This window comes from Quercus lobata, chromosome 2, assembly GCF_001633185.2.
Source record: "Quercus lobata isolate SW786 chromosome 2, ValleyOak3.0 Primary Assembly, whole genome shotgun sequence".
NCBI lineage: Eukaryota > Viridiplantae > Streptophyta > Magnoliopsida > Fagales > Fagaceae > Quercus > Quercus lobata.
In genome coordinates this window covers 1,330,676-1,343,829 of record NC_044905.1, presented here as the reverse complement: position 1 = coordinate 1,343,829, position 13,154 = coordinate 1,330,676, and the positions used below count along the sequence as shown (strand labels likewise).

At 33.0% G+C, this 13,154-nt stretch overlaps 1 protein-coding gene across 1 annotated transcript; it reads right to left on the bottom strand.

Moving 5' to 3' along the window:
* Positions 1-4,296: 4,296 nt before the first annotated feature.
* On the bottom strand, positions 4,297-13,154 carry LOC115971159 (K(+) efflux antiporter 6). The gene is made up of 20 exons (XM_031090894.1): positions 12,794-13,154; positions 12,650-12,693; positions 12,287-12,345; positions 12,089-12,167; positions 11,929-11,990; positions 11,755-11,830; positions 11,560-11,634; positions 11,005-11,076; positions 10,837-10,920; positions 9,941-10,009; positions 9,754-9,831; positions 9,492-9,580; positions 8,563-8,659; positions 8,372-8,425; positions 6,993-7,088; positions 6,541-6,729; positions 6,375-6,452; positions 6,111-6,155; positions 4,986-5,075; positions 4,297-4,829 (listed from the first exon to the last, which is right to left on the bottom strand). Exons 1-20 carry the CDS (start codon positions 13,026-13,028, stop codon positions 4,746-4,748), a joined length of 1,755 nt encoding a protein of 584 aa, XP_030946754.1. The 5' UTR covers positions 13,029-13,154; the 3' UTR covers positions 4,297-4,745.

Sequence of the window (13,154 nt, the reverse complement as noted above, 5' to 3'; positions counted from 1 at the left end):
GACATATACAAATATAAGAACGACAAGAATAAAAACAATGAAAGATCTAATAATTTTTTTATTAACTTTTGTTTTTTCTTTTTCCTTCCAATAGTCTAATTCGATTAAAACAAGAATGTTTTCTTGGGTTCATTCATATTCAGTAATTATTTATTTCGTGCAATGTGTGAGGATATATAATTATTTTTTAGATGTGGTATAATGTATAAATTATTCTCTAATTTTTTTTGTATATAATTTTTTTTCCTAAAAATTAAAAAAAATTAAATTTTAGCTACAAAATTAGTTGAAACCTTAGGCTACAACCTTATTCAATATATTTTTATTGAAGATAAATTTTGTCAAATCTACCATTGGATTATATCTTCTTTTTGTATTCTCCATGCTTGCAATTTTTTTTAAAAAAAAATTAAAGTTTAATAGCTATGTTATCAATAAATTGTTTAAATTGTAAATTTTTGTAGTTTAAAATTATGCATAAAACATAAAGTATAGATCATGTAGTAAATAATATCCGATTGATAGGTGTTTTTAATTGATATTATTATTTTTTGAAGTGGTCTACATTCTTCTAACTATTGTTAATTTGCATTATATTTTCCTAATTTCTTTTGGTACAAATGAAATTTTTATGTTTCAAATATATTATTCAAAATTTTCATTTTCTTATGAAGATTATCATGATGGTAACAAATTATTATATAATTACAATTGATATTACTCAAATAAATGCTTCTCTTCAGTTTTTATATATTATACAGATTTGAAAGATGTATAAATAGTAAAGTTATGCTAACTACAGTATAATTATAAAATAATTAGGAATTTATTTATTATGTTGTTGTTGTGAAACTAACCAAACATGTTACTTTGTAAATTTTTTAATTAGTATATGAAACCATTTAAATGTTCTTTTTACTATTAAAAAGTTAAATGAAAACTGTAAGGGTGGGTTTTGGATTCTCAGCCCAAAAGATAGATGGATTAAGGCTTAAAGAGCCCAATATAATGAATTTGTAGATAGTGGGTTAAAAACTAGGCTTCAATGAATCGGACAACGCTCACAATGGACTAAAGATACTGAGAAAGCAAGAAAAACAATGAAAAAAGAAAGTTTGTGAAAAGAAATTCTTCCTTGGTAATGTCCGAGGAGAGTAATACTTGGATATCTATAGTCCTCTTAGTTTTGGTTACAATTACAGTTCTTAGTGCTACAGTCTTTTTCTCTTCCTTCTAATTATCTGATCCCCCTCTGTAATGGGATTCTTCTCCTTTATATTACCTCCCCTTGCTCTATCTCAACCCTCCACGTGTAGATCAAATGGCCAGCTCCTATCCTTTTCTAATCAGCACCTTCTTGAAACTTTTTAGAGGCAACTGTAAGGTTGAACATCATTGTTTTGGTATCACTTCCACATTAATGCAACTAGAGAGAGTTAGTTACAGAGCATTTAATGCGGTGGTAGCCGCTTTCCCCTATATATTTCTTACCTCCCCCTTGTCTTATTCCATCCTGATGCTTGTCCTTACCATTAGAACTACCTAGAATGTTGTTGTTGATGGCACGTCAGCCCTTCTGACCTCTGCTCTATTAAGTTGAGGATGCATTTGTCCTTGGACCACCTTCCTGAACCCTTATGACCAACCACCTTCCTGCATTCATTAGCCCGTACTTCTATATCAATGTTCCCTTATTCTCAGACTATTAAGTGTCCTCGAATAGGGCTATGGGCCCAATATACATTTTTGGGCCTATCTTCCCTACAAAAACATTCATAAGATACATTATTTAAAAGATTTTTTTTATATTAATATTAATTTAAAAAAGGCTTAAATGACTTCATATACTAATAGATTTTTATATAATAATAAACTTATTTAGTTTTTTATTTATAAGAATTAACTTATTTAGTTATTTATTAATAGATTTTACAATGGGTGAAGTTGACCAAATTACACTATTATGGCTCAATAAAAAATTAGTAATAATAAATATTATGCTAAAACTTTTAAATATCATACAGATATAGATTTATATTAAAACAGATCATTTTGCATAGGACTCCACATTACCCCTTAGTAATTAATAATTTTTATATCATTTATGTAGGGACAGTCGGGCGAAAGTTGAAATGTATGATCTCAAACTTCATTTTGGTTCTATTAATATATAACTCCAACTTTGATTCAATTTCCCTCAAAAAAAAAAAAAAAAAAAAAAAAAAAAAACTTTGGTTCAATTGGTGTAAATCTCAACATAAAGTATTTGTCAATAACAATTAATTCAAGTCGTCAGTCGGCAAAGAATGTTTTATTTACTCCCTGTAACTATTAATAAGGTGTCGATAAAGGTTTGCATAATTAAAACAAATTAGTTGGTTAAAAAAAAATGAAAACCAATAATTCTAATTCAAAATAAATGACTTCTTATTAGACGAAACAAAGACATTTTTTTTTAGAGAGTTTCAACCTACGGCGTCTGCTCCTGATAATATCTCTTTATCATCAGACCAAAACAACAATCAATTTTTGGTATAGGCGGAGATTGAACCCCGGATCTTTTATACAACCATTAGAAACTTTACCAGTTGAGTTAACTGGAACCCATAGATGAAACAAAGACGTGCTACTTATGTTTTTACTATATTATTAATTTTAAATAAAGTTTAGTTACAAAATTAGTTGTAGCCTAAGACTACCTTATTCAATATATTTTTATTATGGGTGAATTTTGACAAATTCACCATTGGATTACATCTTCTTTTTATATCCTCCATGCTTGCAAAATTTCTAGAAAATTAAAGATCAATAGCTATGTCATCAATAAATTATTTAAATTGCAAGTTTTTGTAGTTTAAAATTATGCATAAAATATAAACTTATAGATTATATAGTGAATAATATCCAATTGATACAAAATTTGACATATATATTAAGAGTATAAAAAACATGCAATTGAATAGTTAGATTTTCAAAATATGTAGTAATATTTATTTTATTGAGTTAGATTGTAGCCTTAGGCTACATTTTGTAACTAAATTTTATCCATTTATTTTTCATAAAACTAATTGACAAACATTCAACCTAAACTTGTCTTTTCCATTAGGTAAGTGCACAAAAATGGACAAAATTGAACCGAGTAGAACCAAATGTACCAAAGTGGACCAAATAAAACCAAAGTAGATCGAATAAGTCCTAATGGACCGAATAGGACCAAAATATACGGAATAGAACCAAAGTGGACTGAAAATACCAATGGACCTCATTGGACCGAAGTAGACCGAATAGAACCAAAGTGGAAATAATGGACCTAATGGGACCAAAATGGACTAAAGTGGACAGAATGGACTGAATAAGACTAATATGGACCGAATAGAACCGGAGTGGATCGAATAGAACCAAAGTTGACAGAATGGACCGAATAGGACTAAAGTGGACCGAATAAAAGCGAAGTGGACCGAATAGAACCAATGTTGACAGAATGCACCGAATAGGACCAATTTGGATCGAGTAGAACCGAAGTGGACCAAATAGAACCAGAGTTGACAGACTTGACCGAATAGGACTAGATGGGACTGAATTGGACCGGATTGGACCAAATGGGCCAAAGTACACAACAAAAATATAAGAGACATGTTTGTAGTGGTAAAATTTGGTTTAAAAATAAAATAAATAAAATAATGATTTTGTGAAGCCTTCAAAGTGAGGTAGTAAATATAGATATAGAATATATATAATATTAAGTTTTATTTATTATTTCTTATTTAAACATGCAATTATAAATAAATATAGGACATTCAATGTTTGGCACATTATTGTCAATCTTGGTATCGATGTATTTAGCATCATAAAAAATGGTGCACATAGTTGTTATTTGTTAAATTTCCAGTTTGATTGCATGGGCTCTACGTATATTTGGGTTATCTGCCTTTAGAGAAATTTTTAAAAAAGGTTCTGTTTAACACATCTTGGCCAAGCAGGAAATAAGTGCTTTGCCAAGAGAAGGTGCTCTCTTCTCTACTCCTAGACGGTGGGGGCAGGCGCCCTTTGTTGACCTTTCAGGAGACATGTTTGTGAAGATTGGATAATCGTCTTGTACTTGGTCTCGTGTTTCTTTCAGAAAAAGAAGAAAAGAGGTTCTTATGTAGTTATGTTCTTTTGAATCTTTTTCCTGGTGGCAAAACCATGCATACCTTAAAAATACAGATTGGGAGAGCTCACTGTTTTGTGTATCAGAAAAGGATTTTATGATGAAACAGAAATGCATTGATCATTCAAAATTCTACACACCATATATAAATGAAAACTTTCACTTACAATTACAAAATTGAAACTCTAAAAATAAATCTTATAAAGTTATAAAGAAACAGACGTCCCTTGATACATTCAAAATTCTGTACTATTTGAAATCAATCACTTTATATTACAAAACTGAAACTATGTTACAACTTACATTTAGAAAGAATGGTCTCCACAAGTTGCACAGTGGAGACGAATGAATATCACAGATAAAGCTTTCATCAGTTAGTCCTTTCAACAGTTAGATTTACACCTCTTTCCCGTTCTTAAATTTCAGATGCTCAAATTGATTTGTTGATCTCTAGTCTGATCAGTAACAGGTAACAGATCATGGAAAAGCTTTGTACACAATAGAATCTGATCAACTTGGTGAAACGCGAAAGCCAGTGCTAAATGTATAACTTGTCATATAAAACTGAAATCCCCCTTCAGTTCATATACAGTCTTCATGAATCATGAGATCCTGGGTCAATCAATATAACACGCTGCTTTCCACTTTCCGTGCGGAGGTTATCTCCTTTAAATCCAATCTGAAGTTCCACCCAAAAAAAAAGCCATTGGAAAAACAAACATTTGGAAGGATAAGGTAAAAAACTACCAAGAAAGTGAAAGAATGTACAGAATTGGTACTTCTATGTTCAATCATTGCTAAGCACCTAGACAATTAAATGTAAACTGGCAATTACCTCGACAGAACTGTCAGGGGAGAACCACCGCAGTAGCACGCCGAGGTGCACTACAGCAGGAATTAGCTTGAAAAGGAGAGGAGTCGTTACCTAGAGAAGATTTTGTGAAAAAACGCATGATTACTATAAGGAAGATGATTACTGCAGCCACAAACACGATCATATTTATCACTGGTGCATATGATAAGACCACTTCCTCAAAAATCTCGAATCCTCAAATGCTCTCATTTCCATGATCTCAAAATTATCACTAACACAGTAACACCTAATCTTCTAGAATAAACAAAAGTAATATGGATTCCCACAGACAGTGCCTTCTTATATGCATGATTCTTTTTTATCAAAAAGGTAATATGGATGCTTCAATCGAGACTAACAAAACTTTGACACTTACATGGCCAGAAAGTGAAACTAGTGTTTATTTATTTACATGTAACCAACAAAGACCAAACACACTTTGTTTTGTTGAAGAAATTCATCAACGGATCAAACACATATCATGGATACGTCTAACCTTCATTTTAACATACAGAAAAGAAGAAATACATTTTGTTTTGGTTAGGTTTGGGAAAGAAGAAAGGAACAAATATATAATTGTACAGAAAACTGCAAACTAAGCTTTTATAAATATATTTTCCAAGCCCCTTGCAGGGCCTGTTCCTCTCATTTCTATAAGATTATGTCACATCAGCATGTGCTTATCATTTCAAGTCCTAGTTTTCAGCCCATCTCCATGCAGCATGAGGGAAAAGTAAACATTAAAAGCATTTCTGGGCTGAGTTGCATTTTGTCATCATAAAACTCTTTCAAAATGGTTTCAGAAAATAGTTAATCCATCATTCATGGTTTCAGTTCCAGGAAAAGAATAAATAAATAGAGAATTTCATTTGTAAAAGTAAGTGCAAGAAATTTGCCATTCCTCTAAAAAGAACCATAAAAATGATTTAACAATACAGTCAGACACTCTTTTAACAATTCCATTTGAATTGCATGACACAACTTTATTATTCCTCAACAAACACTGAAAAATTGCATGATTTCATGACAAAACAGACCAATGTACATCAATAGACTCCATATACTATGCATTAAGTCAATTAAAACATAATCAAAACAACTTCATACCAGACTAAGAGCTGTAGTCCCAAGAAGCAAAAGGTACACTTTCCCCTGTAAATGTTCAAAGTTTTAGCACTACATTAGCTCATAATTTTCACTTACTTTCCTGCTAGAAGTTATCAGTACAAAGAACTAGAAAACATGGCCATGGGGATACACTATGTTCATTAGTAACAATGAGGACACCAGACACGTTTGATATCCATAATAGGAAATTTTCTGTTTTAAATTTTAGGCATCAGAATGACAAACTGAATCTGTAACACTAACCTCAACTAGATGAAGATTAGAAGCACGACTGAGAAGAACAAAAGCGAATTCCCCTATCTGTGCCAGAGACATTCCAACCTATACACGCACCCAAGTTCCATAAAAATTGAAAATAATTTTTGTTTCAAAGAACTATGATATAACCATTGAGATATTGGAGTCTTACAAGAAGCGAAGTCTTGTTGTTGTAACCAAATCCCTTGACAACAGTGGATATTATGAATGTTTTTACAATGATCACCAAAAGAACAGACGCTAATAATATATCCACGTGGTTCCAGAGAAACTGAACATGGATCAACATCCCAATGCTGGCTAAAAAAAGAGCCGCAAACAAATTGCGAATGGGTTCAATCTGCACAGATTACAAAATTGTGAGGTTTCTCAAAGGCAACCTGATAACAACTAGCAACATGCTATCTTACCAAGATGAATCACAACATATTATCAAAATATTATCCTACAGAGTATTACAGAAAAGAAATAGGGGAAGAGAGAAAAGGGGGGGGAGGGGTTGTGAAACCATCATTACTAGACTTGAAGGAAGATAAAATTCCAAGACATGATGTTACACAAAATAGCAATTATGATAACAGATCATATATTAGATATTCTTACTTGTTCTAGTGTATGTTGAGCTAGATCAGTTGTTGATATCATCACTCCAGCAGCAAAGGAACCCAGTTCTAGACTTAGCCCCAGCTTATCACTACACTGAAATTGTATGTACAATTAGACAATAGTTGCATGCTTAGGATCTATCTATAGTGTGCGTAAGTAATACAAGGTCATGACTCACAGCCTTTCAACAGCAACAATACCCAATATATATAATATTTCTGCAGCAACCAACATAATTAACATGGAAACTACAATTATAGCCTTCAGCCGTGTCAAATGTACCATTCATATGTCTATTCTAATCCTTTCACAGTTCTTCTCTAGAGGTACCCTCTTATGTCAAATGTCAAAAACTCATGCATGTGTCCTTGATACAAGAATATTTAAAGCTACTTTCTTTATCTTAAGCATAGAAGATAAAGACAATCACAAATTTCTAATGGAAGATAATTCTTGGGTGATAATTAAATAACCTAAGTTGGTTTCAACCAGCTGAGAACCCTTTTCTCATAGGCTATCATTCCAATCTATTACAACAGGTTTAAAATCCAGTCATTTGCAATTGAGTGGCTTTAATGTTTGAACTGGGACTATGAAAAAGTATGGAAAAAGTACAGATCTGATTGTGGTTTTTTTCATAATAAGAAGCATGGAGGAAAACAACTCCCTATTGAGTGTCAACCTTTTCTGATGCAGCAACAACAAGGATAAGGAAGAAGCTTTGTTATGAAATTTTCAGATTTATAATATTCAATATCCTTTATTTTAGTCAATAAGGGTATTTAGGAATTCAATAAAATCTGGACTGGGCAATTTATGGGTTTTATTTATTTGGGATTTCATGTTTAGTGATAAAGCCGGGCTTGTTTAACTTATGAGTTTAATTTAGAGCCTAAGATAACTTCAAGAGCAAGTTGGCTGATGATTATAAAGAGCTTGCATAGGTATTCGGGTTTGTTATTGTTTGTTTACAAAATTTGTTAAGAGTTTGGTACTTTTTGTTGGCCATGACCCTTGTGGATTAGGGTTATTTCTTTCTTTCTTTCTCTTTCTTGCTTGTTTATTATAACAGATCTGGTCTTTTGTCACTTACATATCTGTTCATGCCAAATTATGTGTCATTAAATGAAAATATTGAAATCCCCACTTCCTCATATTAACCTTATTAATGAAAAAATGAATAGCTAATCAAATTAGTGGCAATTTTGGGAAACTGCTATCAAACATATGAGGGGTCAATGCATCAATAAGCCTCACCAAATATGTTTATCCAAACATGAAGTAATTACAAATACATATGGAATGAGATTAAAAAAAACTGTCTAAGTGCAAGCAAGAGTTCTAGACAAAATAAAAAATTAGGAAGCATAACTAACCCAGGCTACAAGCAAGCAGAACGCAACTGATGCCAATTGATATAGTTCATTGGTCTGCACAGATAAAATTTTAATTATAGAACAAATCAAAACGACTACAATATCTCAAGCACACATGTTCAGCAATCTTGCAGAAACGTGTGTGTGTGGGTTCCCATCTTTAACATTATGTGGAAGACAAGTAACCATACCTGTGATGATAGGCTTATCATCAGTTTAAGTAACCAAGGAACACAAGTACGAGATAATATTGACAGAACAGCCAAAAACGTAATCAACACCACCAACCTGGCAAAGAAAAGAAGTAGGATGTCATAACAGAGTATAAGTCTACGGACATAACTTTTTTCCACAACTTGTTGAGGTGGCAAGTAGTGATTGGTAGGAAATACAAATGGTGGTAGTTGTGAGCCCATGTGGAAGTAGTGTTACTTATTGCCCACCAATCACAACTTACCACCTTTGCAAATTGTGAAAAAAGGTATGAACCTAGCCAGATTGTATTAACAGATATCATAATTGGAAGGGACAATGAAGGAAGTAAAAAGAAGAGGAAAAAGTTCTAAAAAAGAAACAGTCATAACTGTCCCAATTCTAATCCTTAATACTTTCAGCTCATCAAAGATAGATTTTCCTTCACCATTTCTTCTTCATATCCACATATGGTATCGTCATCTCAAGCAGAAATGACTTTTACCTTCACTTGTAAAGATTCAAGTGGTCTTATCTAGAATAATGAAGATAACATCTAAAGTTTTGAGTTTCATTTCATCTGCAGAATAGCTATATGCATATATTTAAAACGTTTCTATAGAATGTTTTAGATATGCATGTTTCATAATGTTTCTGTATGTAATTCCCCATCAACCTCATCAACCTCATCAATATATACTCACTCTATTCCTTTTCTTTTATGTAGTGTTTTTTTTATAAGTATTTTCTTTTATTAAGTGTTATAGCTTTAAGAGACCATGAAGTCCCTTAACAGTCCTTTTTCAATACACTAAGTAGCAAAAACGCATCTTCAAATGAGCTATTTCCTAATTAAACACAATGACACTTCTCAGACAAAAAGGGAGGAATCTGGAAACTTGTAGTGCTTCACAAGTCCTTTACTTACAGTTTAGTCATGGACATCACTCCTTGAAGAACACCAGAAGTCCCACCCAGAACTGGGAGCAAAGCAAACAGTAAACCCACACAACAGTCCTGGAGGGCAAAAAATTCTTAAGACTTAAAAGAGAGTTTGAAAGAAGAAATTATTGTTCAAATCAATCATTTGAGTGTTAGAAACAAAACACTTACACGTAAAGTGGGGAGTCTATGGAAGAAATATCATTTGGGAAAAAAAAGAGGAAAGAAAAGGAAAGGAAACTAAATACCTGCAGAATAAGGATGCCAATGGTAACTTGGCCATGAAGGGCATTAGTAGAGGCTTTTTCCATCAAAAACTTCAATACCTGTGTCCCAAAGAGAGAAACTTCAGCATTATGCCTGTTATTCACCCAAGTAGATACATCTAGAACTGCAAGCACATGCATGCATAAGACAATTCACATAAAGTTTTACCACTGCTGTTGAAGACATGGAAAGGAATGCACCAACAAATACCCCCTCAGAAGCTTTACCACCACATAACTGCAAAAAGCATCCACTAATTACAGCATTGTTAATGAGATCATGTAAACAGTCTACTAGATATTCAAAACTTGACAATGTGAGAATCAAAGCAATGCATTAGCATTATCCAATGAAAGTGCAGCATTACAATATGATAAATTTATTCACCCCATTTGTTTGTTAGAAGTCAGACCTAAGACCCACCCCAAACCAAACCATACTCCTTTATCACTTGACTCAAGGCCCAGGGGCTTCACACAAAAAAATCATCAATAATGTATAGGATTAGATGGAGTGAAAGCTTCAAACTGCTATAATAGAAAATAGTCCTCATGTTGGCTCAATCAAAAGGGGATCCGATACTACCACACAACTAAGGAACTAGACCAAACCGAAATAAATAAAATCAAAACTATAAGTTTTCTGCCTAACATGGACTTATTATCACCAGCATCTGGTTCAACTACTTCTTATGCTGGAAACCTCTCAACACCATCAAATTACTCTATATTAATGCTGCCTTTAAACAAAAAGCTTTAACTTGAGAGCCCAAATCCGAAGCTTAAGAAAATAATTACAAAATATAACACAAGATATGTAACTAAAGAGAAAAATAACTCTTCAATGGACTTGAGATGAAGTTGATATCATACAAGAATCTTCAGTAAACTTGTCATCCATTTCTAATTGTTCTTTATCACTTTGAAACTTGCATCTCTTTTAAGCGTTTCCAATATTCCCAGTTCAATCAAACTTTTCTATGGCACATAATCAGGTGCAAGTAGTTTTCACAAGTAGAAAGGGGCAAACTTCTGTGAATATTCTGTTAGAATTTGTAGACATACCGATATTAGTATGCCACACAGGCACATAAATAAGAAAATCTGTAGCAGGCCCCCTAGAACAGCAACTGCTCGAACAACGCGAAGCTGCAATCACACAGTTATAGAGTTTGAATCACAATTTCACTAAAAGAGAAAGAAAATGAAGCAGGCCAAAGAACAGAATTTGACCTTCGTTATGGAGAACTCCAAGCCCAGTGCAAAAAGAAGAAAAACTACACCAAACTGGGCCACTGTTTCAACCTATGTGCATTCATCAGTGCAAAAAAGTAAGTGACCTGTAGAGACATCTGATAAAAAAAGAATACTAAGATGAATAATCTCCACCTTGTGACAATAAGAGCATATGAGCCTAGCAAATAACTACATGAGTAAATCATCTTTATTTTCAGTTACTATTATATGATGGAGACCACCATTTCATGCTTGATGATTTGTTTTTAAATTTTTGTGCCCTTGACTCCTTGATAGCAATGTAACAAGATGCATGATCTTTAGTAAATTTCTGACATAGGCACATTGACACAAGTTACAAACACCTAAATAATTGCAAACAAAAATTCTAGAACAAGTGAAAAATGTCTAGGCTTTAACTAATTTCAAAAGGAATTAACGTGATAATAATCAAACCAAGAACCAAACAAAAAACCCATCATTTTCAAGACATTTAAAGGAAGCAATAAAAGAAAGCAGGGCTAATAGGTTTTAAAGAAAAAAGCAACATACTTGGACCATTTCACTGATGAAGCTGAACCCTCCAGGTCCAATAAACGATCCTGCTAGCAAATATCCAGTAATAACCTGAGAAAATTTAGCATGATTAACAAAAAATATCAGACAATCAGTGAAATGCAACACTTGAACAGATTCTAACATTGCAGTTTGTCATGAATAAAGTATAGATCAAAAATATAATCAGACCGGCTGTCCAGCACAAGCAAAGGCAATGCCACCACATGTTGCGGACACAATAACAACTACCAAATCGGATATCAATCTACAAAGAAATAATTAGAAAAAAAGAGCTCAGATAAGCTTACGAGTTATGTGCTGAAACATGACTTCACAAAATCGAAACTAATTCACAAGTTTTACCTTATGTCTAGCTGCAGAACTGGATATTTTGATTTAAAATTGGATATAATAAAGACATTGTCCTGAAAAATAAAGCACACGGATTATTAATTTAAATCTAATACGTATATGTACCCAAAAAAATACTTCTTTTTTTTTTTTTTTAATGAAGCAACCTTACCTTCCGATCTATCAATGTAGGTGTATCTTCAGCTCGATTATCGTTATCAAGATTAAAAACATTTTGAAGTTGAAATGACCTAAAAGTCGAAACCAACAACATAGAGTTAGAAACGCACAAACCGATGGTGAATTTGAGTGAGAAACTACAAATGAATCCTCGAATTTAAAAGTTTTTTGAAAAGAAACAAACGCATACTTTTCCTCTTTTGTGTCATTTTTCTTCGTTCTAACTCTGGCTACAGTTTCCAGAGTTGCCTGATCAACACGAACAGATAAAGAAATAAAACGATTCAAATTCAAACTAGCACAGAGAGATAAGATCTAGAGTATCCAACTAATTAAGAGCACGAATTTAAAATAATAAATTATCACAATAATGCAAAAATTGAATAAATTTATAATTGTTATGATTGGAATCTTAACTGAACATAGCGTTTAACAGATCAGGATTTTTCAATTGAAAATCATTCAAACAATGCAACTCAGTAGCGTAATTGAAGTTGTTTATAGTAATAAACTAGTTCAAATTCAAAAGAAAAAAAAAAATTGCCAATCTAACCTGTTGCTCAGCTACACTGTTGTTGAAGCTTCCAGAATCAGCCACTGCCAACAAGAAATTCAAAAAAAAAAAAAAAAAATGAAATTTTCGAAAATAATTTGAGTTAGCTAGAGAGAAAGAGAGAGCGATTGGATCTAAGAGGACCTTCGGGTTGATCGTTTTCGGGGAACTCGTTGGCGAGAGCTTGATCGATCATGTGAGCGAAGCTGCCTTCTTTAGGTTTGGAGAGAGAGACATTGAACTCGGACGAGTTGGAGTGGTCTAGGTCGAGGCGATCTGAGTCAGAGTCTGAGTCGGCGAGTGAGGTAGAAGATAAGAGAGCGAAGCAGAGAAGGAGAGAGAGACTGAAGAGCTCCCAAAATGGAAACTTTTTCAACATTGCGGAGAAAGAAGGAAAAAATAAAGGCGCAGAATAAGCGAGTCGTCGACGCTGGTGAATAATAAGAGTTTTTGAGCTTTTTTCGCAAAGAGCCGACGACGTCGTTTTTGGGATTTGTAAAAAGAG

Bases quoted from the DNA above. Each gene is read 5' to 3' on its own strand.
- LOC115971159 (XM_031090894.1), bottom strand. From the start codon at position 13,028: ATGTTGAAAAAGTTTCCATTTTGGGAGCTCTTCAGTCTCTCTCTCCTT. The intron at 11,635-11,754 runs GTCTGATTATAT...AAATTTTCTCAG, and splicing joins TTGCTTGTGCTGGACAGCCG to GTTATTACTGGATATTTGCT. The intron at 5,076-6,110 runs GTATGAAGTTGT...AATCTTCTCTAG, and splicing joins GGACTACAGCTCTTAGTCTG to GTAACGACTCCTCTCCTTTT.